Here is a 27,613-nt window from a genome sequence, read left to right on the forward strand (position 1 = left end):
ACATAACACGTTAGGTATAGAAAAATTGGTCAATAATTATGTTAGTTTTTTCATCTAAAATACAAAATTTTAATATACAATGAAGATGCGTCCAAGTCTAGGCCCTTCCAAATGCAAGTGATGTTGGGAATTTTTGTTGTTGTTGTTGTTGCACACTATTTGAATTATTATAATAATACTCTAATTCTTTAAACAATTACAAGTAGTTTGGTAAAAAAGAGAAGGAAAAAAAAAAAAAAAAACAAAAAGCAATAGAAAAAAACCCTTGAAAAAAAGGTCAATTCATTAACCCATGAGTCCAACCCAATTGAACCTGACATGTTTATTCAATTTTACACACAAAAAAATTATTGGGTGTTCCTAGAGTATGATAACTTACTCCTTATTCTTCTTATGTTCATGGTGAATTTTACCAAGAATTTAATTATTAGGACTTATTAAGAATATAAGAAAAATAAGCACCACATTACCATATTTTAAGAACACCTAGTAATTACTTTAAGGTCAGTAAAATCCAGATTGTTTTGCCATTTTTTTTGTTTTTTGTTTTTCTAATGGGTTGAAAAGTCCCTATCCATATGAACATATTTTTTCTTTCGAGTTTGAAGGGCTAGTGGGTTTGATTGTCGAACGCAATTTTGCCAAACAATAAGAATAGCAATTGGCATAGGGTGCTGGTGTGGTGTACGGAGAAAATGCAAGGCAAAGTGGCTAGCCCTTAAAACTTAATAAATGTTTTTTTTTGGTTGAAATTGAAATTTTTTTACTAAAATTATTATAAATAAATATAAAAGTTAATTGAAATAGTATAATAAAATCAATGAATAATATAAAAAAATACAGTGAAACCCATAAATAGTAACAAAAATAAATTAAATAGTAAAATAAATTGACATTTTATTTGAAGCCAAACACACACTTAAATAAAGGAAGATGATCTATACGGATTGTGAACTTGTGATGTGGTGTGGATGCCAGCAGTAGCACAATTTAAAATGTAGGCTGTAGCCCTTAAAATGAAAAAAGAAAAGGAGTTTTGGCGGGAGTTCACTTTCATTTTCGCACACAAAAATATTCTCACAGGCTGTAGGAGTAGGATCAGCCCCCAAACAAACAGTCTCCACTTTCCACCTACAGAAAGATTAGAAACCCTTGTTCAAAATTCAAATCCCACATCTCCTCAAAGTCACTGAGAGAACCTGTTGGGGAGAGAGAGAGAGAGAAAGAGAGAGATCAATGGGTGGAGAGGATGGTGCGAAATTAAGCGTAGCGAAGAGGTCGTACCAGAGCGCCAAGGCGGAGGGTAATCGGCAGGAGGAGGCCAGGTGGGCGAACGTGATTGCAGACATCCTCAAGCAAAGAGGCGAGTACGTCACCGCCCTCAAGTGGCTCCGCATCGACTACCACGTTTCCATCAAGTACTTGCCTGAGAAGCACTTGCTGCCCACCTGTCAGTCCCTCGGCGAACTCTATCTTCGCCTCGAGGACTTCAATCACGCCCTCATTTATCAGGTCTATATTGCCTCTCTCTTCTCTTCTCCTTTTGTTGTATATGTTTCAGAAAATCTGTGAATCAAATCAATCATTAGCTGAGCTGATACAATTATACAGTTAGTAATTAAAATTTGAAATATTTTTTTTATTTATATTTGTATTTATATAATATAATGTTTTTGGGTTTAGAAAAAACATTTAGAGCTTGCCAAGGATGCCAATGATCTTGTTGAGCAGCAACGGGCCAGCACCCAACTGGGTCGTACTTATCATGAAATGTTTTTGAGATCCGAGGTTGACCATTTGTCTGTTCGGAATGCTAAAAAGTATTACAAGTCTGCCATGAAGCTTGCGGAGACTCTTAAGAGGAATCCGCCTGATAAGGATAGCAAATTCCTCAAGGAATATGTTGATGCACATAATAATCTAGGTTTGGTTGAAATGGATCTTGATAACTTTGAAGAGGCCTTGAAAATATTAAGTGTAGGATTAAAGATTTGTGATGAGGAAGAGGTGGATGAAAATGATGATGGGCGCAGCAGGCTGTACCACAACCTTGGAAAAGTTTACATGGACCTCAGGATGTGGGTTAAAGCTCGGGAGAACATTGAGAAGGACATAATGATCTGTAAGAAAATTGGGCATTGCCAAGGGGAGGCAAAAGGGTACATCAACCTTGGTGAATTGCATTATAGGGTTCAAAGGTATGAGGAGGCACTTCGTTGCTACCAGAGAGGACTTGATCTGGCAAATTCCATGGAAGATGAGGATGCTTTGGTTAGGCAAATTGATGATAATATTGAAATTGTTAAAGAAGCTATTAAAGTGATGGATGACCTGAAGAAAGAAGAGCAGAATCTTAAGAAGTTGACAAGAGACATGGTCGTTGCAAGAGGAACTCCACGCGAGAGGAAGTGTTTGTTGAAACAGTATGCATCTCTTGATTGCCTCGCAGAGAAATCAAGATCGATATTTGATTGGTTGAAGGTACATACTCTGCTCCATACACATTTTCTGTCTTTCTGCTCTTCTCAACAGTTAGATGAGTCTTCAGCAATAAATGTTGTATTTATATTTGTTGGATAGTGTCACATTTATTTTCTTATTTGAATTGGGGTTGTAAATTACATGCTTAGCTAGATATAATCTTCCATAAACATTATCTTCGATAACTTTATTGTCTCCTCTCAAGTAATTTGGTTTGTATGTATGTCAAGACTGATGCATACAGTAAGTAGTAGGAAAAACAAGATTCGATTACCAAATGATTCAAAAATTGTGGTTTAGTTTCAATGTGGGGTTTCTTGTTACCTTTCATAGGCTACTTTAGTTGTTACTGAGTCTTAATATTAAGTTTCTTTTGGTTAGAAACTTGTTGGGTCAGTTTTAATAAAGTATACTAAAATATGGGTAGTTTGGTAATTTCTAGATTTTTATAGATTGTGCTATAGTCGGCTGTGCATGAGCCATTGGTCTTATTTTATGTTTTGAGCCTTTTTTCCATTTTGTTTAGAAGTCCTAGTCTTTCTAGGAAAAAGGTTATTTAGGACTGGTTTGGCTTACCTCTAGTGCACCAGTGCCAGATGGGCATGACACATGTCTTAAAATGGCCATGTGTCGGCTTGGTGTCCTGTTCAGTGCACATGAGCATTGAATGGAAGCCTCTCACCCATTTAGGAGTCCTAGTCCTTCCAGGAGTAATAGTGGCAATAGAGCCTTTATGTATTCAATAGAGATAGAAATACAGAGATTGATGTACTCTTGCCACTCAAAGCAGGTGTATTGCTCTAATATTGGTTCAGGTTTAGACTTTCTGACCTTTTTGGACAGTTTCTTTCCTGAATCTTGGGGCTGTTTTGTTTTGTTCTTTTTCTTTCATATACTCTTGCTTTTGTTCTCCTTTGGAGTGTCCTTAGTATACTCCTTGTGTACTTTGGCCTTGGCTTTTTTTCTTCTTTTTTGATTTAAAAAAGTTTCTTTTCTTACTGATTAAAAAAAAGAAAAAAAGAAACTGAAGTGTGATTGTCTGGGGTTTATCTTGCTCTCTTTCTCATTCTATTTACTGTTTTAGCACCAAGCATCCCTCAAACTTATTCAAGATCTCATCAATCCCTATTCAAGATCCTTTCAAGGACTGCAATTTAGTGCTGAAGTCCTAAAGATCCTACATGACATTTTGCAGTCTTGCGATTTTGTTTTTGAAATACTTTCAAAAATTCAACGGTCCATTATTTTTAATTGGAATGTGTGGGCTAAGATAATGAAATGAATGCTGCTTTGAAAATTGACCAGGTTAGATGGGAATCTTGGTCTTTGTTTGGGTGTGGGAGTGTGATGCCAATAGGCAAGTCTCCGTAAACTTTTTCAAAGTTGAATGCAGTTGGTGTAAGATGAATGTAAATGAAAAAAGTACATATCCCTCATCCCCCACCAACCCTGCGCGTGGTTTCTTTTTTCTTAAATCTTTGAGGCATATTGCAAATAAACTGGATTTACATGGCAAGGGAGTATTGCATTCATATTTATGCTACACATAAACACTAAACAGTGCTTGATACATCTAACAGGCAATTGGAAGTTATGAATGTTACCAAAGACTACATTATAGATTCTTGTACAATTTAATGCGGCTTTATTTCTTATTCAAATTTTATGTTTAGCTTTGTGAATATGCGAAAAGGAAGAAGAGAGTTGCAAGTGAACTATGTGACAAGGAAAAGCTGAGTGATTCACTTCTCGATATTGGAGAATCATACCAGAAGCTCAGAAAATTTGACAGATCCATTAAATGGTACAAGAAGAGTTGGGAAATATACAAGTCAATTGGCAACTTGGAGGTAAGTTGGTGTTTTGTTCTATCATCTTCTAACATATGATACACATTAATTATTGTTTTTCTTAGATAAGGAGTAGCATGGAACTTTGCTTGAAATCATTCTTATGATATATTTGTATGTGACCTTAGTAATAAAGTTGAACGTTTAATTTTAGTTGCTTAAATTTCAGTAATAGTGATTGCTGTATAGGAAAATTATAGGCATCACAGTTAAAAGTATGTGGGGGCAGTTCTGTCCATGGATGTGCTGTGTATTTGTTGATTAGTGAATTTTCACTCTTGAGTTGGTATTGATTTCAGGGGCAAGCATTAGCAAAAATAAACATTGGTTATATTTTGGACAGCGATGGTAATTATACTGGAGCACTAGATGCATTTGAAGAGAGCTACAGGTAATTATCTATATATACACACACACACACATGCACAGATATATATATATATATATATGTGTGTGTGTGTGTGTGTGTGTGTGTGTGTGTGTGTGTGTGTGTGTGTGTGTGTGAATGTGTGTGTGTGTGTATAATAAGAAAGTTAAGAAACATTTGTATTAATTAATTCCTAATTAGCATGAGTAGTCAGAAGAGGAGCTTCTTTCATGCCGGGCAAGCAAGCCTAGATGTTTCTGACACATCTGGAACTATTTTGATCTTGTTTGCATCACCAAAATGAAACCTATTCAATATTGTAGAGAACCAAAAGGGGGTCTTGCAATCCATGAAATCCCACATCTTCTAGGGAAGCATATAGGGATGTGTTTATAAGGAGTGACCTCCCTTTAATGTGTAGGGCCTTTTTCCCCCACTACTATGTGCTTTGGGGGAGAACAAAACCGTAAGGGAGTATGGGCTCCAAAGCGGACAATATCTACATAGTTGGGGTGGGGTCGTTACAAATGGTATTAGAGCCACTCCCTAGCCAGAAGTGTGGGCCCCACACGTGAGGACGCGTGTACCCATAAGGGGGTGGATTGTAGAGACCCAAAAGGGGGTCTTGCAATCCATGGAATCTCACATCGCCTAGGGAAGCACGTAAGGAGTGACTTCCCTTTAATGTGTAAAGGCCTAGTGGACAATATGTACACAATTGGGGCGGGGTTGTTACAATATGATATGCATGTCTTCAGGCAATGGGCAATGCTGTTTTATTGTTATAATATGAAAGACTAATTGCTACAACAAACAAATTACAAGTGTATAGTAGTTCGTGTACTATGGCAGTGAGTGTATGTTAACATAGATCAGCAAATAATCATAAAATAGCAATCTGTGGAAATATAAGTTCTTTATATTTCCATACTCAAACCCAATTAATCCAATTGTTGATCAATGCTTATTTAATTATTATTATTATTATTATTATTTGAAAAATAAGCATGGGTATTTATGTCAATTCATTATTTTTAACAGCTGTAACAGTGCTCTAAAGAACTGTAACACTAAAGCTTGGAATTCCAGTTAAGCTTAAAGCTATTTTTTAACTTTAAGGGGGTTCATATTGCTTCCAATGTGGTGATCCATGAATGGACCAAATATATCAAGCCGTTGATATGTTCACAAAACCATTGTGCTAGACTTGTTATGTAACTTATTATTAATGAATGTGTATTAGGGTTAAAGTACCTTTCATCCCTCAATAAAATTATTCAATTACTCTGCATAGATATAAATGGCATCAAATTTATAAATTTGATCCTATTGCAAGGGAAACTTTTTCTTGCATATATGGATAATTTGGTGAAACCACACTATTAAATATATTATTAATCACTACACTAATTGAGCCTCCTTTAACTTTATGCTATTACAAGAATAATGCTCAATTTGGGGCACTAGTTGTGAATATTGACAAACCAGATTCAACCTGCTTTTGGCTTTATAGAAAGGATTAAGAACAGATGTCATCATGATCATCATCTTATGTTTAAGTGATTCTTATCATTATGATTGTGCTTTATATTCATCCAAAGATATTTAATTAAAAAAAAAAAAAAAGATCTAGCAGCAATAGCAGTAATTAATCCTTAAACATGCACAAATGCACCATTGTTAACTTAAGAGGTCAATGTTGCTTGTGCTCATCTAGTTTATCATGTATTGCAGGATTGCCATTGAAGCTAACCTTCCTTCTGTACAGCTTTCTGCACTAGAGAATATGCACTATAGCCACATGATAAGATTTGATAATGGTGAAGAGGCCAGGTAATTTGGATCATGCAATCCTCTTTAACCATATAGACTAGCCATTAATTTTCTGTGATGCTGCAGGTGAAGCTTCCAAGTTTTGCAGAATATAGGCCAAAACATTGATTTAAATTATAGTAAACTTAACTTGAAGGGACAATTTTTGGTAGTTCCATAAGAAAAATTAAGTTTTATGACCCTCCTTGGCCTTTTCTGTAAGTTTATTTATTTATCAAAAGAAACTATTAAGTTCGGTGAATTTTTTAATGGACTTTATACCACTTGGAAGTTATAATATTGCCTAAAGAAAGATGCTCCTGTGTAGGAGATTGCAGCTTTTAATTGACAAATTGAAGAAGTCAAAAGATAAAGAGCTTGAAGCACATAATGTAGCAGAGGATTGCTGCTCTGAAACTTACACAGAAGGGAACTATCATTCGTCAGAAAGTAGGTCTGATGCATGCTGCTCCCCAGACATGAGTAAATTGAATTCTAGCAGATCAAATTCTGTAGCCAGTGTAGAAGAGTTGAATGATGATGTACCTCTGATTTCTCTGCTTCGGTCCTCAAAAAATTCGCCCAAAATGAAAGCAGCTCAGTCAGAAAAGCACAATATTTCTACTCAGCCAGCTAAAGTTCTACCAAAAAGTTTGTCTATATCAACCAGCAATCAACAGACAGGTGTTGGTCGTAAACGTGCTCGTGTCATCCTTTCTGATGATGAAAGTGAAGTGCCATATGAGGTGGAGCGCTCAAAAGGAAGGCCTGATAAGTGTCCAGTAGAGGCTGTTACTACATCTGATGAATGTAGGTTTAAACTAAGAGTCCTAGTGACACAGCACTTTTACAACATTCCCAAATCTGCATACTACCTCATATGTGGTTCATTAAAAAAAAATTAAATTAAATTACAGATTGTGGAGGGCTCATGTGTGAGATGGTAGGCTAATTTAGGAATGTTGTGGATTTTTGTTGTGTCCTTAGCTTTATTGTTAAACTAATTTGTGCTTTGGACTTTTTACTGTACAAGCAGAATACTGAGCTGTATTTCTTACCTGATTGCAGTTAAGAGTCAAAGTAATTCAGCAAGTCATGATTGCAAATCTCAGGTAAAAAAGTCTCTTGCAATCCTTGATCAAAATTACTACCTCGTTCAAGTGTTCTGTTGGTGTCTGGTGCTTAATCCTTTAGTTTGGCAGGAGGTCTCAGCAACTGCCTCCAAATGTGCCACCAGGTCCTGCAATCCCGTTAATATTGATGAAAGTGCTGGTTCATACAAATCAAAGAGTCCTAATGTAGCCACCCCAAATGGCAAACTGTTCAGATCTTCAAGTAGTGCTGAAGTTTTGATTGCATCTGATTTTGCTGCGTCTGGGTTTAAATGTGATATTGATCTCTCTGGAAACCTATTGCCTAAACATGATGCTTCCAATCTCAAGTTGCACACTTCTTGTGACGAACATGATGTGAGTGTTGCTAAAATTATGTGTACAAATGTATCTGAATAGTAATATGTGATTGCAATTTGTTGTATTTTGCTACCCAAAGGGTAGCACAATCGGCTAGAGACCGCACCTCTTGAATTAAAGGTCACTAGTTCGAATCTCCCATCCTCTCGTCGTGGGGGCCAAAACTTATATAGAAATATGTCATATTTTGCTAAACTGTCTTTCATACTGTTTGCACAGCATATTATTTGCAAGATTGACAAGGACCTGATATATTTAGAATCAAGCTTATGCATGGATGGTGATAATTTGAGCACTGAGGCCATGAAGGTTGAACTTGCATGCCTATACTACTTACAACTTCCCAGTGAAAAGAGATCAGAGGGTAGGCACTCTATTGAACATTACATGCTAGTATTTGCAAGTCATCAAATTTTTCGCATCTAAGGTGATTTTTTACTTGCAAACCTGTCTGATTTAAATTAACGATGAAGTTAGTTGCAATTCAATTATTTGTGAACATAAGAAAAAGTAGCAGAAAAATTTCAATTGTAGTTAAGATGACTAATGCATTTAACTGGATCCCTCAACATCTTGAGTGGTCCCCAATATGAGAAGGAGGTTTCAGATACTAGTATTTTATTGTTTGAGATACGGTTGGCAGTGTATTAGAAATGGAGGGACATATAGAGTTGCTATAGAAAATTGGAGAGATATAGTGGCACATATAGTGTTGCTGTAGTAACTTGGAGAAGCAAAAATGCTCTTTCTAATGGCATCTATGCTCAAATCATGCCTACTTTATTGTTGGGTCGACTGCTCAAATCACAAAGCTTGGCTTCCACACAATAAGCCTTGGCTACTTTGTAAATGTTTGTATCTAAAGGAGACATGCAAGTTTTTTGTTTCCCTACTGTCATACTTTTCTCTCTTGTGATGCAAATCAGTAGAAAGATTGAAAGTGTGGTGGGTGCAGCCAGCAACTCACTATTGTACTTGTTCCATTGGTACTTTTATGTTGGTTATGATTTATTAATATGGTGGATTATTTTATTTCTCATTAGGTCTTTTGCCCATAATTCAGCAAATGAAATGTGGTGGAAGAGTTTTAGAATCCTTGGAAAAAATTGATACTCTTAGGGATCATTTGGGAAAAGTCTTGCTTGAAGCATTCATCGATGGTATGTGTTACAATTGCTTTATTACATTTCTTGGTGTTTTGATTCTTTCATTTTCATTATTTATTGTGATTATGCTTGATGATTTCAAATTTTTATCATTGATCTGAAGGAAAATGGGTAGTTGTTTGACATGTTTTTGAGTATTAGGTGTTACATACTAAATGTTAGTGCAATGGTGAAGTCTTGAGCTGTTGAGCGTTGGTCTGTTTAATTTTTGAGAATGGATACCTCTTGCCAAAATGCTGCATGTTAGGACCATATTGATGTAGGATTTACATGTGGTTGTGATAGGCTTAGGGAAAGGATTTATGTGTGATTGTGTAGGTTTAGGAGCATTTGTGAATTTTATGGTTTAGTCTTCAAAACCTTTTGAAAGAGGTGTTAGGGTTCAATAATTATTAGAGTTTTGTAGGGAAGGTAAAAGATTCGATTTAGGGTTGCAAAGTGGTAAGAAGACACAGAAATCAAATCTGCCACAATCAGTGAACAGTGCACATGCACAATATTTGGATAATGACATAATATGAGAGAGAGAGAGAGAGAGAGAGAGAGAGAGAATAGGGCTAACTTGCCTCAATATTTGATTCATTAACTCCGTCTTGTTTGAGTACAATAACACACTTATAACTTAACCTTCCTAATAGATTTAATCCTATTTTGACTAGTAAGCCAAACCTTAATTGAATTGAACCGAAGTCCACCCATAAGGACCTGATTATTATTAATAAATAAAACCCAAGGACCAAAACTTACAATTATAGAACTAGAAAATTACTTTTGACTTTAGAATAGCCAAATAATACATAAACTAAGATACTAAAAACTTAATTAACTAATATGGACACATATTCTTGGACTTTGCCGTAATTTTAAGCTTCCAAAGAGGATTTTTTTTTCTTTAACGATGCTATGGTTGGGACATCACATATCTATGTAATGTGGTGAGAACTTCAATATAGTATAGAGGAAGGGTTTGAGAAGAAATCTGCATCAATAAATCAAGATTCCAACTAGTAGACGAAAATAGGATTGAAGTTGGAACACCAAAACATTGATCTCTGGGCTCAAAGAGCTCAAGAGATATTCAAATCTAAAATTTCATAGATTAGATTAAAAAAATATAGCCTACATTGGCCAAAATAGGCTATATATAATGGTGTCTAGTAACCCTAGAATTTTACTGTTCATCTTACATATTCCAATTAAATCCTAACCAACCAACTACATTAAATGTCACATGCTAGTTTCATGAACTTTTAAAATACTCAATACATAAGACAGTGCACTAATGGGCCTTTTTAAATTCTTTTACATCAATTTTCCATGATCCATTGGAGTCTTGGATACTGTTGTTCATCATTTCTTTCTATGTCAAAGGACATCAAGAAATAGTTCCTTGGCCTTAATATGCCAATAAGAACTTGTTCATAACAAACTTGAGAACTTTCCTTCAATTCATAACATTAACAATCCATGTAGAGTAAATTATCATCATTTGGTATCATACAACTTTGTTCTAAAAATTGGTTCAACCTTGTCCTTACATCTCTTGGATCTTGGCGACCTAAGCTTCACTCTATAAATTCTTCCTAAACACAATCAAATAAGATTCAAAATTTATGCCAATAGAAGAGTTATTAAAAATCACATCGTTCCAAGTGAAAATATCCATCTTGTCTAAAAAATTCTCTTTAGAATTTTCATCAAACGCTAGTGGGTTATTAAAATCAATATGTGTATGCAAACATTCTAGATCCAAAGAACACTCTTAGGACTTGCATGGTGGTGTGCATAACCCTCTTGAATAGTTTCTTTGATATGTGTTGAAAGACACGCCTCTAATTTGATGTACACATAGTATATACTTCCTGTGTGCTTGGAATCCACGTTTTATTCCTATTAATAAATATTTTTTTGATAGGTAATGAAAAAAGTTTTATTAAGAAAAAACAAGCCAAGCCAAGTACATTGGGGATGTATTGTAGGGGTAAAAATCAAGAACCAAAACTACAAAGATGAAGTAAAGTGGGAAGGGAAAAGCAAGAAAAATGCAATAAAGCCACACTCCAAACAAGGAGAGTATGCAAGAAAAAAGACTTAATCTCTAACAAGGACCGCTCACATCCTTCAAAACATCTAGCATTCCTTTCTCTCCAAATACACCACATCAAGCAATGTGGCACAAGTCTCAAAAAAAAAAAAAAAAATTGTGATGTCGCCCGAATTTACCTTGCCAAGACTCAAACAACTCAACTACCTTAAGAGGCATAACCCAATGGAGTCCAACAAAGACCACAACTCATAAGCTATTGGGCAATGAAGCAGAAGATGACCCATTGACTCCCCACACCTCTTACACATATAGCACTAATCAAGAATAATAATACTCATTTTGTGAAGGTTATCAGTTGTAAGAATCTTACCTAAAGAGGTTGACCATGAAAAGAAAGCCACCCTTGGAGGGACCTTGATTGCCACACCAACCTCCAGGGAAGGAAAGAGTAGGAGGGTAGAAAAAAAGATAGAAACTTCTAACCTTAAAACGCTGACTCCTTGCTAGCTTCCAACAAACCTTATCAGGGCCAACCCCCCCCCCCCCCCCCCCCCCACCCCCCACTCTCAAAGAGTAAACAATGGCCATAAACCGATCAAAAGAGTCTTCTTCCCAATCCTGTGGTGCACGACAAAATTGAAAATTCTAATGAATCCTCCCACTAGTCCAACACATAACCTCCGCCATCGAAGAGTCCCTTGCCATACTAAGGCAAAAAAGACCTGGAAAAGCTTCTTTAAGGGCAAAATCCCCACATCACACATGCTTTCAAACTTCACTCTTGTACCATTACTTACATCATACTGTAAGAGTTTAGAGAAGTTCAACTAGCCATTTCTAATAAACCTCTAGAGGCTAACACCATATGTACTTGTCACATTTTTCGTGCACCAACCACCCCAATCATTCCCATATTTCGCTTCCATAACCTTCCTCCATAACGTATTTGTCTCTAACCCATACCTCCACAACTACTTGCCCAATAAGGTAGAGTTAAAGCTTCTTAATCATCTTATACCTAGCCCTCTAACCTGCATTGGCTTACAAACCTTAGCCCATTTCACCAGGTGTAACTTAGAATCACCACTAATACCACTCCAAAGAAAATTTCTTTGTAATTTCTCCATGCAATTAGCAACCTTCCTAGGTATAGGGAGTATGGAAAGGAAATAAGTAGGTAAGGAGGAAAGAGTACTTTTAATAAAAGTTACCTTACCCTCTTTAGACAAATACAGCCTCTTCCACCCTGCTAGTTTTCGTTCCATTTTCTCTAATATTGGATCCTAGATTGACAACTCCTTGAATTTAGCCCCCAAAAGAAGTCCCAAATATTTCAAAGGGAAGAAGGCCTACAACTCAACAGCCCCACCAACACATCCAAATTACTTACCTCACCAACTGGTACCAACTCTGATTTCCCCAAATTAATTCTTAGCCCTGAAACCTCCTCAAATCTATTCAGAATCCCCCTCAAAGTAACCAACTGATAAGGATTAGCATCACAAAAAATAAGGATGTCATCTGCAAATAATAGATGAGACACTATCATCGATGAAGTAGGAGTAGAACCTATAGAGAAGCCCGAAATTGTCTAGCAGCTGTAGCCACATCCAACATATGGCTCAAAACTTCCATAACAACATCAAAGAGCAACAGAGATAGAGGATCCCCTTGCCTAATCCCCCTAGAGTTTCCAAAAAAATCCGAAGGACTCCTATTAATCAAAATGGAAAATTTAACAATTGAGATGCAACACATAATCCATTTTCTCCACTTGTTTTAAAACCCATAACATTGCAACATATACATTAGAAAAACCCAATTCACATGATCATATGCCTTCTCCACATCCAACTTACACAATACCCTAGAATTCTTGTCTTCAATTTGCTATCAATACATTTAGAAGCAATTAACACGGAATCCAAAATTTGTCTACCTTTTACAAATGCATTCTGAGAACTTGAAATAAGCCCATATGCCACCCTTCGGAATCGATTAGCCAACACCTTTGAAATAATCTTGTACATCCCACCAACTAAACTGATTGGCTTGAAATCCTTGATCTCCATAGCATCTGCCTTTGTAGGAATAAGGGCAAGAAAAGTAGTGTTAAGACTCTTCTCAAATATAGCTTGAATATGAAAGTTCTGAAAAACTTCCATAATCTCAACCTTCAACATACTCCAACGAGACTGGAAAAGAGCCATGGAAAACCCATCTGGGCCAGGACCTTATCGCCATTAAAACCATGGATCACCCCATACACCTCATCCTCATTAAACGGCCTATCTAACCAAATAGCATCCTCCTAAGAAATTCTAGAGAATTCCACGTCATCAAGTACAGGTCTATTAACCACATCTTCGGAATAAAGCTGCCTATAGAAGCGAATAATACACTCTTCTATTACCTTCGGGTCTGAAGAGAGCTCTCCATCCACCATCAGCCTATCTATGGAGTTAAATCTTCTGTGGGAATTGGCTATACAATGTAAGAATTTCATATTCCTATCTCTTTTTCTAACACAAAGTACTCTAGTTTTTTGCCTCTAACATATTTCTTCCAAAAGAGAAGCTTTTTCAAGCTCCCACCGGATTCTTTCCAAATCTTTCTTCTCCTCCTCCGTTAGACCACAAATCTCCTCAATAGTTTCAAACTTACTAAGATCCTTCCACAACTGTTTTCCTTGTTCTTCTACATTTCTAAACACCTCAACATTCCATTTTTTCAAATCAGTTTTCAACAACTTCAATTTATTTGCCAACACAAAATTTGGAACACCTTGAAAATGATAAGAATCCCACTAGGAACTCACCTTATCCACAAAGCCTTCATCCTTAAGCCTCTTGTTCTCAAATCTAAATGGACTCCTACCCCTATGCTGGAAGGATCCACCCTCTAGGGCAATCGAAAAGTGAGCCAATAAAAGCCTAGACATTCTTCTCTGGCACACAGTAGGAAACTTAGCCTCCCAATCTGCAGAGAACAAAAATTTGTCCAACCATGCCTTCAACTCAATTTCCCTAGAATTAGACTAGGTAAAAATTCCTCCTTCTAGTGGGATATCAATTAGACCTTGCTCAGAAATAAAATCAGAGAAATCACGCATAGCAGCTGTAAAAACAGTAGAACCAGAACGTTCGGAAGGAAATCTTACCACATTAAAGTCACATCCCACACACCAAGGAATATTCCACCAACTGCTTAATCCAAACAATTCCTCCCATAACAGCCTTCTATCTTTCACTGAGTTAGGACCATACACTCCAGTAAATGCCCAGGCAAATTGGTCAACCACACTTTTAAACTTACAAGACACCAAAAAGCTTCCCACTGCTTCCTCCACTTTATCTACAACTTGCGTGTCTCACATTAGCAACATCCCTCCAGAATCTCCACAAGAACCTAAATATGACCAATCAACATGTTGGCCACCCCACAAACTGCGAATCATAACTCTGGTTATCAACTCCAATTTAGTTTCTTGAAGACAAACAATATCAAGCCTCCAATTTCTAATCAGGTTTCTAACTCGAAGCCTTTTATCCCGCTCATTTAACCCCCTAACATTCCAAGAAATAATCTTCAAATTCATTGATGTACCACAACAACCCTCTCACTATTGACACTCCTTAACTTAGTTGCAAATTCAACATTCAAAGAGGTCATTAAATTCTTTAGTTCCCGTTGGCCCTTCTGCCCTAATGAAACTAGCTTCTTTTAACTACCTACGTCTTGTTGCTGTTTATTATTATTATTATTATTTTTTTTTTCTGGCCTCTAAAGCTAATAATGGACCCGTTATTTGCTCCTCAAAACCTTCTAAAGAAGTCCCCACATATTTCCTAAATGCCTTAATCCTATTAGTTACCCACAGTAATAATTGATTACTATCAACATTCTCCTTACAACCCAAGCTCCATCCCAGTATTACACTCAATTTCCAACGGAATTTCTGTGGCCAAAGGTACCACAACTAAGGGTTCCCCACCTCTCTCCCAAGTCACTGACCTTTAATCAAATTCCTATAGCTCATCCTCCGACCCATTAAGACAAAGAATCAACCACCTTATCATGTTCCTCAGTCCAGCTAACAATTTTCCTATTCGTGACAAAAGCATTATCACTTGTACCGGCTTCTCCCTCCGTGACTGAGCAATCCGACTTGCTGTCTGGAGACTGATAAAATGACAGTTGAATCACTATCTATCTACCATCTCTCAGTTGTAACATTCAGTCTTTAGAATTACCCTATGATTTATCCAAATCTCCAAACAATTCCCCAATAGTGGGACAATGAGTCGGATTGGTGAAAGGTGCTCACCTCTAAATCACCATCATCAAAGTAGACATCATAGATTGGTGAAGAATACCTATGGTACAAACTCTTTCAAAGTTTTGATTCAATTCAATTGAACACACCAACCAATCCTCTGGCCTGTCACGTTTCACACATTCTATTCGTATCATGAAAGCGGTTTTATTCTTCTATATCATCATACCACCTTTTGATATGTCCCAGGGTTTGTAGTCGGCTTCCAGAATCTCCATATGAGCTCCTGCTAGTTCCTGGTCACTGAAGAACTTGTACAGAATCTCCATATGAGCTCCTGCTAGTTCCTGGTTGCTGAAGAACTTGTACAACTCGAAACAAATCTTCACTTATATGCCTCATCGTAGCCATCTCTATCTGTTGCCCTTGATTACTCTACCCCATGACATCAACCATGACCAACCATAACTTATAATTGCAACATTTTGATTCAAATATGAATTATGTGGCTTAGATTATAATCTTTTGCTCTAATACTACTTGTTGCTTTGGGAAGAACTTAGATATGGTGTAGAAGAAGGGTTGAAGAAAAAATTTCAAGCAAAAACAAGATTACAACTATAAGAAGAAAATGATTGAAGTTGGAACACTAAAAAATTGATCTTAAGCTTAAAGACCCCAAGAAATATTCAAAGTTGAAAATTTCATATATTAGATCAAAAAAGGCTGCCTACAATGACTCAATAGAGGTTATTTATAATAGATTAATAGTCTTTAGTAGTCCTAGAATTCTGGCCCTCATCTTACATAGGACAATTGAATCCTATTCATTGAACTTCATTAAAAGTCATATGCTAGTCACATGACCTTTTTAAAATACTGAAGACATAATAATAAGTGAAACATAACATAGAGAAGTCAAAGACAATGGGGGTAATATGCCTTTATTATTATTATTATTCCTTTGGGCTTCTCCCACATTACTCCTCAAGCCACTTTGCTTAGCTGAGAACGACATTGTGTACTAGCCTTATTTTCATCTTTGTGATTGACCGTGACATATGGGCAAACCATGAAATTATTCATGGTAGTTTGAAAAGGACAGAGCTGATCAATTTTGGAAGCTATTGGGAAGGCTACTTTGAATGTAGCTAAATACTCCAGCAGATGAGGATTATCTTTCTTTCTTTTTTTTTTTTTTTTGTGTGTCTCCCCCTTGTTTGTTTTTGCTAGTTAGCCAATGGGAGTTCTTATAGTGGAATTATACCACATCAAAAGTGTTTACAATGATAAAGACTAATCAAATCAGGTCCTTGCTCCATGGAATGAATGTGTTTGTGCAAATGTTTCAAGGGATGATGGTTTGGAATGGAATTCACGGAAAACATTATTATGGAGCTCAACTTTGGTTCTGAAATCTTGGTAGCATGTTAACTTATGTTGCATATATGACATGTTGGCTGCACAAATTTTGTTGTCAGTCTTTTAATTAGGAAAAAGGAATAGATAGGCTTATCTTGTACATTGGATACTTCTGCATTATATTATTTTTAAACTTACATTACATAAATGTACTTTTGTTAGTGAGATATCTGTTTAATTCTTTTGTTTTCTTTCCAGGCTGGGTTCAAAAGCCTCTGATAAAGCTGTACATTGACAGCTGCAATGAGTTATCCGAGGCACCTAACACGAGGCTGCTGAAGAAACTATACAATAATAGAATGGAGGTAGTTGCTGGTGAACGAGGGAAAAACTTAATACTATTGTTACTTATGTATTAATAATCATTGCATGAAAGTTCTTTGATTTTCTTGCCTGAGAGTGGAATAAATTTTTTTATTCAGGATGTATGTTTTTGTTTACCAGGTTTCAGATGATGAAGTGATTGTGTCTGAATGTGAATTGCAAGATTTATCAATAACTCCATTGTTGAATGCACTGCATGCCCACAAAACATTTGCAGTGCTTGACTTTTCTCACAATTTGTTGGGTAATGATTACCAGCTTCAAGCTCATCTATTCTCATTGTGTCTGAACAGCAGCATTTCTCTTCAATTCTCTTTACATTAATTCAAGCAACAAGTATTGTGATTCTTTAATTATTAATAGTTGTGCATTGGCTTGCTTATCCCCAGGAAATAGAACAATAGAGAAACTTCAACAAGTATTTGCATCAGGTCAAAATTATGGTGGCTTAACTTTGGATCTGCATTGCAATCGATTTGGTCCAACTGCTTTGTTTCAGGTTTGTAACTTTGTTTGCAACCATTTGCACTTCTGCATGTTAAAAACTTTAGGTAGTGATTTCTTTTAAAATATTCAGCTTCCTCATTCATTCTATAGTCAAATATTGATTTCTCTAAAAAATTGAACCTTCCTCTCTCTCCTTTGGTTTGCTGTTAGAGTGGGGTAGTAGATATCAGGTTGAACATATCTAACAAGGAGACAGCATGGGTATCCCTGGACTTAAGGGCTGGTATTTGTGAAGATTGAACTTATAGGAGGACATAATACAACACAATGATGTTGTGCCCAACAGCCTTTGTAGCCTGGTACCTTGACCTTTTTACAAGAGGAAGTATTGGGTCCAATTCAACCAATGGAAGGGGAGGAGTTCTAGGATGCACCTAGTATTATCTCTATCATACCTTATTTGAGGCAAAATTCTAAGGAATAGGTTTTTCAACTCTGGCATAGTGATACATATATTATTTGGAAGTTCCATGGAGAAGTTGAGATTTACTTAATTGAATTAGATTTTAATTCATTAGTAGCATGACTAAAGTGGGAAATACCTTAATTTTTAATTTGGTATTTATTATAAGCTTATTACTTATTTATTTATCTTTCTAATCTTCAGATTTGTGAATGCCCTGTGCTATTTGCTCGACTTGAAGTGTTAAATATCTCTGGAAACCGTCTTACTGATGCTTGTGGATCTTATCTTTCCACTATTTTGGAAAACTGCAAGGGTAAAGTGCTATTCCCACAGACCAGTTAATTTTGATATTTATTTCAGTGTCATCTCCATTATCGTCAATAGCTTTTCCTGCTTTTTATTTATTTATCTTTATATATCATGTGCATTTAATGTTGTTTCATACCAGCTTGTTGGAGGTAAAGCTTTGTGGAGTTCAAGGATATCTATTATCAATCGTTCATCTCTGTCAAATATACTTGATTGTGGATTCTTGCTGTCGAGAGATAATCAGATCACTTGTGTTCTCTGTTTTGTAGGCCTTTGTAGCTTGAATATAGAGCACTGTTCAATCACATCTAGAACAATTCAAAAGGTTGCTGATGGACTGAGTGCTGGATCTGTGCTTGAACAACTTTGTATAGGTATGCTTGACTTACCAAGTAGGTCTTGAACAATGTATACTTTATCTGTATCTTACTAGGTTGTCCAACCCTCTTCTTTTTCAGGATATAATGACCCTATTTCAGGAAATGCCATAACCAATCTGCTGGGCAAGCTTGCCACTTTGAAAAGGTTTTAACAATTTAAAATCTTGGCGTTTTTTAAATGGCCTATTGATGTGAATGTACAAAATTAAGCTCTCTTTTTATATAGGTTTTCAGAACTGAATCTGAATGGTTTAAAGCTAAGCAAGCCCGTTATTGATAGCCTTTGCCAGCTTGCTCGAACTAGATGTTTGTCAGGATTGATGCTCGAGGGCTCCAGTATTGGAACTGTGAGTTTCTGTGTCACTCTGTCTTCTTGTTATAATTGTAGCCTTGCAGGTTGACTGCAACTCTAGGCATTTATCTCCTGCTTATGACTAGATTGATCTATCTGCAGGATGGGGCATTGCAATTAACTGAATCATTGTTCAATGGGATTCAAGACTTTGTCAAGCTTGACTTTTCATATTGTGGACTGACATCTAAATATCCTCTTGGACTTAACAATGATATCATGTGTAGCATTGTTGAGCTGAACCTTGCAGGAAATCCTATTTTGCTAGAGGTTTGTTCTTCATCACTTCCAAGAGCTTTATTGCATAAAATTATACTTTTTATGCAGTCTCCTATAGTTAGTTTCTTGATCTATCACCAAATTTTGACATTTTAAAATTCCATTTCTTTACATTTCTATATATTATTACAAGTGAGGGTTGGCGAGGTGGAGAAAATTGTAAAAGTACTCTTGCCCCCACACATGCAAGGGTACTTTTGGATTGCAAGTGCCCAATGAAGTATTTGGGCTAGCTCTTGGGAGCTAAATCCAATGAAAAGTCGATCTGGAATCCTATCATTGAGAAAATGGAGAAGAGGTTGGCGGGGTGGAAGCACTTGTATCTCTCGAAGGGAGGTAGAGTTAATTTAATCAAAAGTACTCTTTCTAATTTTGCCCACATACTACATTTCTTTGTTTCCCATCCCTAGTGTGGTAGCTAGTTGCCTTGAACAAATTTAGGGGAATTTCTTTTGGAGTGGGATGGGAGATGAGTCTAAGCTACATCTGGTTAAATGGGACAAGATTGTGCCCCTTTTCAAGCTGGAGGTTTGGCAATTAGAAATTTGAGATGTTTTAGTGAAAACCCTTTTAGGTAAATGGATGTGGAGATTTGGGAATGAGCAGGATGTGCTATGGAGGAGGGGAGGGTAATAGAGGCGAAGTACGGACGCATGTGGGGGTGTTGGTGTACCAATGCTGTCTCTGGCCCTCATGGTGTGAGCCCCTGGAAATCTATAAGACGGAGATGGCCTACCTTTTCTCAGTTGATTCAGTTGGAAATTGGAGATGGGTCAAAAGCGCAATTTTGGGAGGATGTTTGGTGTGGGGAATGCTATTTGAAATCAGTCTTCCAGAATTATATGAGATCAGCTGAGATAAGGGGACTGCAGTGGCGGATCTTATGAATATTCCTAATGGCATTCTTCAATGGGATTTTTATTTTATAAGACCTGTCCAGGATTAGGAATTGGAGTCTTTGTCAAATTTTATGGAGTTTAATATACTCTAGGGTTGTCCATGGGTCGGGCGGGTCGGGTTTGTGCCCAACCCGCAACCGACCCGCTGGAGATCGGGTAGGGAAGTGCCGGACCCGCAACCAACCCGTATTAGGGTCGGGTTTTACAGGTCGGTTTCCCGTCGGGTGAGCGGTGGTTTCGGGTGAGGCCGAAACCCGCCGGAGAGGACGAAAAACGTAGAAAATCGACGAGATCTCTCTCGATCCGTCCAAGATCCGGTGCGATCTAGCCAGATTTGGCAGAGATCTCGCCAAATCCGATGCTTTTTCCCCCAAATCATGCTGGGAATCGCCGGATTTGGTGTTTTAGTCGCCGAAATCTACCAAATCATGCTGGAAAACTCGCCAGAAAGCTTGAAATCGCAGCTCGTCGTTCTCTCTTTGGGCGGGTCGGGTTGAACGGGTTTTGAAGGAAGGGAACCGAAACCGAACCGCCGGCGTCGGGTTTTGAAGCTCGGGACCCGCATCCGACCACCAGAGCTGTTGGGTCGGGTTGTAGCGGGTCGGGTACGGGCGGGTTGGGCAGGTCAGCGGGTGAGATGGACAGCCCTAATATACTCTACTTCATTAAATGGAGCTGGGCCTGATAAGATGGTTTGTAAGCTTGAGAAGAGAAAGGGGTTTACGGTGAGTAGGTTTTATCTTTTTCTAATCTCTCCCAATGACCTGTCTTTCCCATGGAAGAGCATTTGGAAGGCAAAGATCCTGCCCAGAGTAGCATTCTCTTGGACAGCAGCCCTAGGAAAAATTCTGACCATTTGTGTAAGAGAGTTATTGGGGGTGTTGGAATGGTGTTACATGTGTAAGGGAAATGGAGAAACAGTGGACCATTTATTGCTTCACTGCCCGTTCGCCTTGGAATTATGGTCTATGGTGTTTAGGCTGTTCGGTGTGTATTGGGTCATGCCTAAATCCGTTTTTAATCTTATTGCTGCTTGGCAAGGATGCTTTGGAAACCATAGAAATGGTATTATTTGGAAAGCCGTTCTGCATTGTGTTATGTGGTGTATTTGGAGGGAGAGGTACGCTTGAAGTTTTGAAGATCTTGAAAGAAACTTACTGGATTTTAAGATGTTCATTTTAAGAACTCTGTTGGGTTGGATATCCTCTTTGGGCTGTTTTTCTCTATCTTCTATTTTTGATTTGATGGATTTGTGCAATTTGTGGCTCTGATTGTCTTGTCCCCCTCGTATACTTTGGGTGACTTCTTTTCTTTGGGTTTTAATAAAACTCCTTTTACTTATCAATATATATGTGTATATATACACACACACAACTGATTATGTTTTTGTATGATTTTTGGCAGTTCAAGTTTAGTTTGTTGATTGAAATAGTTCTAAATCACATACTGTACTTTTTATTTGTTTGAACTCAATGTTTTCAGTTTCTTTGGTAATTTGAGAAAATTTTGCATGAGGTCATCCATTATGTTATGCTTCTAAGTTATTTTTTTGGTCAATAATGATAATTTGTATCTAAGCTTTCTGTATTCTATGGCTGCCTGACCGCAAGCATGATTACAGGGTGCCAATGCATTATCGTCACTGCTTCTTAACCCTCAATGTTGCCTAAAAGTTTTGATTCTTAACAAGTGTCAGTTTGGGCTTGCTGGAGTTCTTCAGATAGTTCAAGCACTAGCAGGTTAAAGACATAAGCCAACTTTGCTTTCAGTATTAGTCCTAGAAACTATCTTCTCAAATGTTGATTTTGATGTTTCTAGCAGGAAATGACTCTCTTCAAAGGCTCCATCTTGCTGATAATATTGACCAGGGTAAACACTATAGTCTACAACATGACATAATTGGACAGGGGTGCCCAGAAATCTTAAAGCAAGAACTCAACATGTATGAATCTTCCCCAAAGGTGTATGTAACCAAAGAAGTGGACAATGCTGAGCCTCTTCTATGTGCTATGAACAATGAATGCAATCAACTTGAAGTTGCTGATAGTGAAGATGCTTCAAATAGAGTAGAAACAGCTGCATCTACTGGAATTGATGACAGTTGTGCAAGCTCATGTCAAAGAAACATTTTATCTCCCTACTGCCAGTTTATTCAAGAGCTTTCAACTGCCATTCATATGGCAAAGAACTTATGCTTACTGGATCTTAGCAATAATGGCTTATCAACAAAGGCTGCAGAAACGTTGTACACTGCATGGTCGAGTTTAAGACCTAGTTCTGTTGAGAGGCACATTGAGGACCAGACAATCCATTTATTTGTGAAGGGAAATAAGTGTTGCAATGTTAAACCTTGCTGCAAGAAAAATTAGTTCCCCTTCCTCCTCCTTGCCCTTGGAGCTTCTTCCAAAGGAATTCAGATTCACGGAAGCAGTTATCCATAAGTTATTGAGAAATGTGTAGTGTCCTTACTACCATATGGTGAATTGTCAGTTAATGGAACTGGGGTTCGCTTCTGTATAGTACCTACTACACGTTTGATTTATAAATTATTTAATGTTTGGTTATGGTGGTTTCTTTATGTCGTGATACATGGAACTGACAAAAAGGTATAGGCGCATGGCAGTTAAGTTCGAATGAAATTGAATGAATCAGGACTGGGTTTTTTTTTTTTTTTTTTTTTTCAATACTCTATTGAGTATTGACTTAAATATGAATGTCAACTTGGCTAGCACTCTGTTGTCTATATGTGATGTTGCAGAGGTTATGCTAGGTTCTCCACTTTCCTGAGGGTAAAATTTAGGTACACTTTCTTTGGTATTGTTTATAAAGTTCTTCAATTAAATTCAACCTCCTAGTTAGTTGCATTGAACTTAATTGTTGTTTGAAAAAATAACATTATAAGTTCTTTATAGGGGGTGAAGTTTGTGTCTAGTGCCTTCTGCACTAAACACAAGCCGTATCCCTTTATAGGTCAATTCAACCATTTGAATTTAATTGAGAAATTTAATTTATAACACGTAAGAACTGTTTGCATATCTTGTATATTTGTGTGCAACATTGGGCATTTGTAGCATTCCTAGTTAAACCATTTGTTAGGCCTTTAACAAGGTATTTTTGGTTTTTGTTATGACTTCTAGTATTGAATAATGCCGAAAGTGAGAAATTGCATTGCTATAAACAAATGGCTATACTTTACAAAATAAGAAGTCCTAATCACCCTACCAAGTGGAGTTCCCCCGAGAATATACGTCAATCTACAACAACTCGGTTTTGATTTAGACAAAAAGAATTAAATTTGATTTGACCTTACTCACTTTGCTTTTGTTTTTGGCACCCAGATGGATGCTGTTGTCAAAGGCCTTGACTTCCAACACAAAGCCAACATGCAATTCTCATGCTGCACCCAATACCCCCCACCAAACAGGCTCACCAAGGACTTAGCTTGAGAAATATTACTAAAACTCAGTGGGATTCTCCTAAATCCCTTCAAGTAAGCAAACCCATTTGCCCACAACATTTTCTCATTTTTCTCACAAGGGAACTGCTTCAAACTATCTAAAATCCTAATCCCCAACAACTCCTCTATTAGCCTAAACCTCATTTTATACCCACCACAAAAGCTGTTCTCCAGTGAGTCACTGAGTGCAGTGTAATGATGGAAGGCCTCACAGCAGAACTCTACAAAGGACATGGATTGGATTCTATTAAAATTGAACAATTCTTCTTGGACCAAAATTAAAATTTTAGGGGTTAGTTTGAACATACCAGCCAAAAAACTTTTGACCAATTGAAAACTTCTGTTAGGCATGTGAAGCTGGTAAATCATACAATTGGCTATCAAAGTATTACCAACTACTATTTTTTCATAATCTTCTTCTCTTACTATCACCATCTGATCAAACATGAATGCTAGATTGATTGAATTGGCAAACTCTTTCAATCTTCTTCCTGTCTGTTGAACATTGACAGCATTTGTCTGGTCTGCTATGATGGCTGTTATTCTGAGGAAAGCATCCTTCCTCATTGCAAGCTCAACCATCAAAGGTGGCCACTGAACCCCTCCATGATGTCAAAATCAATGATATGGACCTCATGATCGCCTTGTGTAGCCTCAAGGATCGCTTGGTTGGCTGTGAAATGCGCAAACTTTACATAAGGAGAGAGTTCTTGAAGCATCTGAAAGGCAAAAATATTGTTAGTGTGTTCAGCTACTGGTTCATTCTTCATTTGCAGAGAAGTATTGCTCTTGTAATTCAGACCTCGAGTGAAGAAAAGAGCCAACCTCTTGAATGAATCATCTCCATTCTCTGTATTACTTAAGAGATCGTTAAGCTTCTCAACAGTAGCTGAAGCAAGAGACCAGTTCTGTGCTTCAACAGCTTCAGCTCCCATCAATAATAGATCAGGCAAGCTGCTTTCTTGCATCAGCTCTTCTTGAATTCCGTTTATGGGAGAACTCCGTTCTACTGATGCACTCATGTTTTCTTGATTCATTTCGACACATGATCCGATTTCTACAACACTCTCAGGAGTACCCATTATTGTATCTTGACTGATGGAATCAAAGTCCATGACCCCGGCCTCTAGTTGAACTTGGAGCAATCTTTCTATGCACTCGTCATCTATTGCACCATCTCGGTTGGTGTTGGTGTTTGGGGATAACGTATCTTCTCTTTGCAAGGAGAAAGCTGTTTCTGAGCTACATTTCTGGAGTTTTTCAATGCAACTAGAGTTGAAGTAATCCATTGAATTCATGGGATATGATTAAACTTGCTAAGAATCTATCTAAAATCTTTGATGGCTAAAGCTAAGGCTTTGTACTTATATAGTACCAGACTTCAGGAGGAGAAGATTGGAAGAAATAAGATGGACCTCTCACCTTGTTGGTTGAACCTTCAAATTGTAATAAAAATGGTTTCTTACTGTTATCAACCGTACTATCCTCTCATAAAACTACTTGGAAATGTTAATATTGATGAAGCGTGACTTCACTAGTCGAATTGAACATGCCCAGAGGGATCCAAATCCTCGCCTAGATACCTGTGTAAATAACGAGACTGCTTCTGTGAGGGTGGTCACCGGTGTGGTGCCTGCCACAACGTCTCCGATGCCAAAGTCAGAACGGGAGAGTGTATTGTAAAATGAATTAAAATAGTAAAATGGCAATCAATATCCTTTTAGAGTGTCTGTGATGTCTGTCCCTTGTGTTGGCAGTGTGGGGGTTTTATATACATTGCCTTGGATTCTAGCTGTTGTGATCGGCATTGTGATGTTAATGTCTTCCTTTGGTAACGCCTCCTGCCTTGTAAGGGGGCTATAATGTGCTTTCAACGGTCTGCACAGTTGGTTCTGTAACCGTTCGAGGCATTATTGGTGGCATTGAATGATCCAACTGTCTCCGTCAGTGACGTGGGCAAGGGTTAGGCTCTTCTTTGGGGAATGGTCTTATCTCGTCTGTAGCCAATTTCGTCAGTCCTATCAAATATGTCATCCAATGTACCTAACACTAATTGAAGGAGAAAACAATCTTGTCGTCTTAAGCCTTCTGGAATATCCCCAGCATATTGCAAATTATTATCAAGCCATAGTTGTCCAATGTCACAAACATTTCATCAATCAACTTTACTAATTTTTGTACATGTGATTTCTTTATTAAGTTGCGAGAATCACATGGATATTGTATGATTATCAATCTAGTTTCTTGAAGATGTTTAAAAATCGTATGAATAACTATGATGCATCATACAAACTGTTGTGAACTGGTGAATCGTTACATTTCATGTAATACAGTTGGCTTTCTACTTAACTACATATAAAAGATGTGTATATATATTAAGTTGGCATTACTAAGACAATACAATATTTTAGGGCTGAAAAAAATTTGTAACAGCTACCTGCTTAAACAAAAGCCATCCTAACTTTTTTTTTTCTCCCCTCTCCAGCTCTTTTATCTTTTTATTGTTTCCCTTTTTCCACTATAGTTTTTGTTCTACTTCTCTCTCTCTCTCTCTCATGGATTGTGGAGGTAAATCTCACCCTTAAAGTGGAGCCGGGTCCGAACTTGAACTCATCCTTTTGGGAGAGTTATAAATGCCACTAGGCCTGGCTTGTTGAGGATTTAACCTCCATTTAAAATATTAAAAAACAAAAAAGCTTTCCATAGTTATTTATTTTCATTAATTATGTATGGGATTTGTGGAGCTTTTTTGGTGTGTGACTATCAGATGTTAGTGCATGACATTTTTTTATAATTTTTTTATTTAATAATTATATGCTTGTTTTATAGCATATTCTATTTAGATCGATAATGAAGACTATAAGATTAGCTCAATTACTACTCTTATAGTTGAATAAGAGATTCAAAGTTCAATTCTCATCTACATCACAAATCAATTGATGTCTTAGTTTGATAATAAGAGTAAGCATCAGAAGCTAATGTCATAACTTATAACTTTATAAAAAGGAGGAAAAAAAGAAGAAGATTATTTTTATTCTATATCATGATTTTCCACTTTTTGTAGGCAATCCATTTAAATGTTACATGTGAAATATATCTATGTGTTTGCTTTGTTACTTTAAAAATATATAACAAATATATCTCTTATATATATATATAAATTATTTTTTCTAAAAAATTTTATAAGCATTATGGTGTCTCACAATATATGAGACAATATCTCCCTCCCTTTCCTTCTATCCAAATTGGCCATAAATCGCGATTATGATGCAAATGAATATAATCCATAAACCAACAGATTGGACACGGCAAATATAAAATGGAAGACAACAAAGTTTGATGATATCAAGAGAATATGCTGCTTGCATGACCCATGGATGACGATCTTTGGTCAGAGTAGTTCCAGTTAAATTTGGCCTTTCTATTGATATTTTAGGTGTTCTAGATGGAAGGCAAAAAAAAAAAAAAAAAAAAAAAAAAGATTGATGAAACTAGAAAGAGGCCAGAAGCATTGAACTAGTAATGGGCAATGGCGCACATAAACAACTCTATTTGTTGTGATTGTGAACGTTTAGAAGTAGATATACAGCACATTTTTAGAATATCCTTTGGCTGCCGTAATTGTGGAACTTGTTTACTATAATCATTTTGTCATTAATGGGGAATTATCTGTCCCATTAACTTCTTAGAGTACATGAATGTCGAAACAAGAGACTATAAAATCGACAACCATTGAAGCAGATCATTAAAAAAATCAAAGTACAACAATGGACAAAATTGGCAAATGCCCTTTTTGGACAAAAAAAA

General features: G+C 37.0%; 2 protein-coding genes across 5 annotated transcripts; one reads left to right on the plus strand and one right to left on the minus strand.

Moving 5' to 3' along the window:
• The first annotated feature begins 999 nt into the window (after nucleotides 1-999).
• Nucleotides 1,000-22,927, plus strand: LOC115994990 (protein TONSOKU). Of its 4 annotated transcripts, none has more exons than XR_004093292.1 (20): nucleotides 1,000-1,512; nucleotides 1,684-2,481; nucleotides 4,155-4,331; nucleotides 4,631-4,722; nucleotides 6,433-6,531; nucleotides 6,839-7,320; nucleotides 7,579-7,622; nucleotides 7,713-7,979; nucleotides 8,202-8,346; nucleotides 9,026-9,142; nucleotides 17,092-17,198; nucleotides 17,338-17,461; nucleotides 17,607-17,716; nucleotides 18,332-18,443; nucleotides 18,709-18,813; nucleotides 18,898-18,964; nucleotides 19,046-19,166; nucleotides 19,274-19,441; nucleotides 21,960-22,088; nucleotides 22,168-22,259. XR_004093292.1 is itself a non-coding variant. In XM_031119373.1 (20 exons), exons 1-20 carry the CDS (start codon nucleotides 1,237-1,239, stop codon nucleotides 22,716-22,718), a joined length of 4,080 nt encoding a protein of 1,359 aa, XP_030975233.1. In that variant the 5' UTR covers nucleotides 1,003-1,236; the 3' UTR covers nucleotides 22,719-22,927. The 4 variants fall into 4 exon arrangements, 2 of the variants coding, with proteins under 2 accessions (XP_030975233.1, XP_030975234.1); XR_004093291.1 differs by having other exon boundaries at nucleotides 1,001-1,512; nucleotides 22,171-22,258; XM_031119373.1 differs by having other exon boundaries at nucleotides 1,003-1,512; nucleotides 21,971-22,088; nucleotides 22,168-22,927.
• Nucleotides 22,928-23,659: 732 nt separating this feature from the next.
• On the minus strand, nucleotides 23,660-25,095 carry LOC115950109 (nodulation-signaling pathway 2 protein-like). Its single transcript, XM_031067358.1, is given in 2 exon segments — nucleotides 23,660-24,405; nucleotides 24,408-25,095. Coding segments are annotated over 2 exon segments (1,434 nt in total).
• Between the last annotated feature and the right edge of the window lie 2,518 nt (nucleotides 25,096-27,613).

The sequence above is a fragment of the Quercus lobata genome, chromosome 6 (genome assembly GCF_001633185.2).
Source record: "Quercus lobata isolate SW786 chromosome 6, ValleyOak3.0 Primary Assembly, whole genome shotgun sequence".
NCBI lineage: Eukaryota > Viridiplantae > Streptophyta > Magnoliopsida > Fagales > Fagaceae > Quercus > Quercus lobata.

Coding starts and splice junctions, on each gene's coding strand:
- LOC115994990 (XM_031119373.1), top strand. CDS start 1,237: ATGGGTGGAGAGGATGGTGCGAAATTAAGCGTAGCGAAGAGGTCGTAC. Junction 8,347..9,025: donor CAGTGAAAAGAGATCAGAGG/GTAGGCACTCTA, acceptor ATTTCTCATTAG/GTCTTTTGCCCATAATTCAG. Junction 17,462..17,606: donor CTTTTCTCACAATTTGTTGG/GTAATGATTACC, acceptor GCTTATCCCCAG/GAAATAGAACAATAGAGAAA.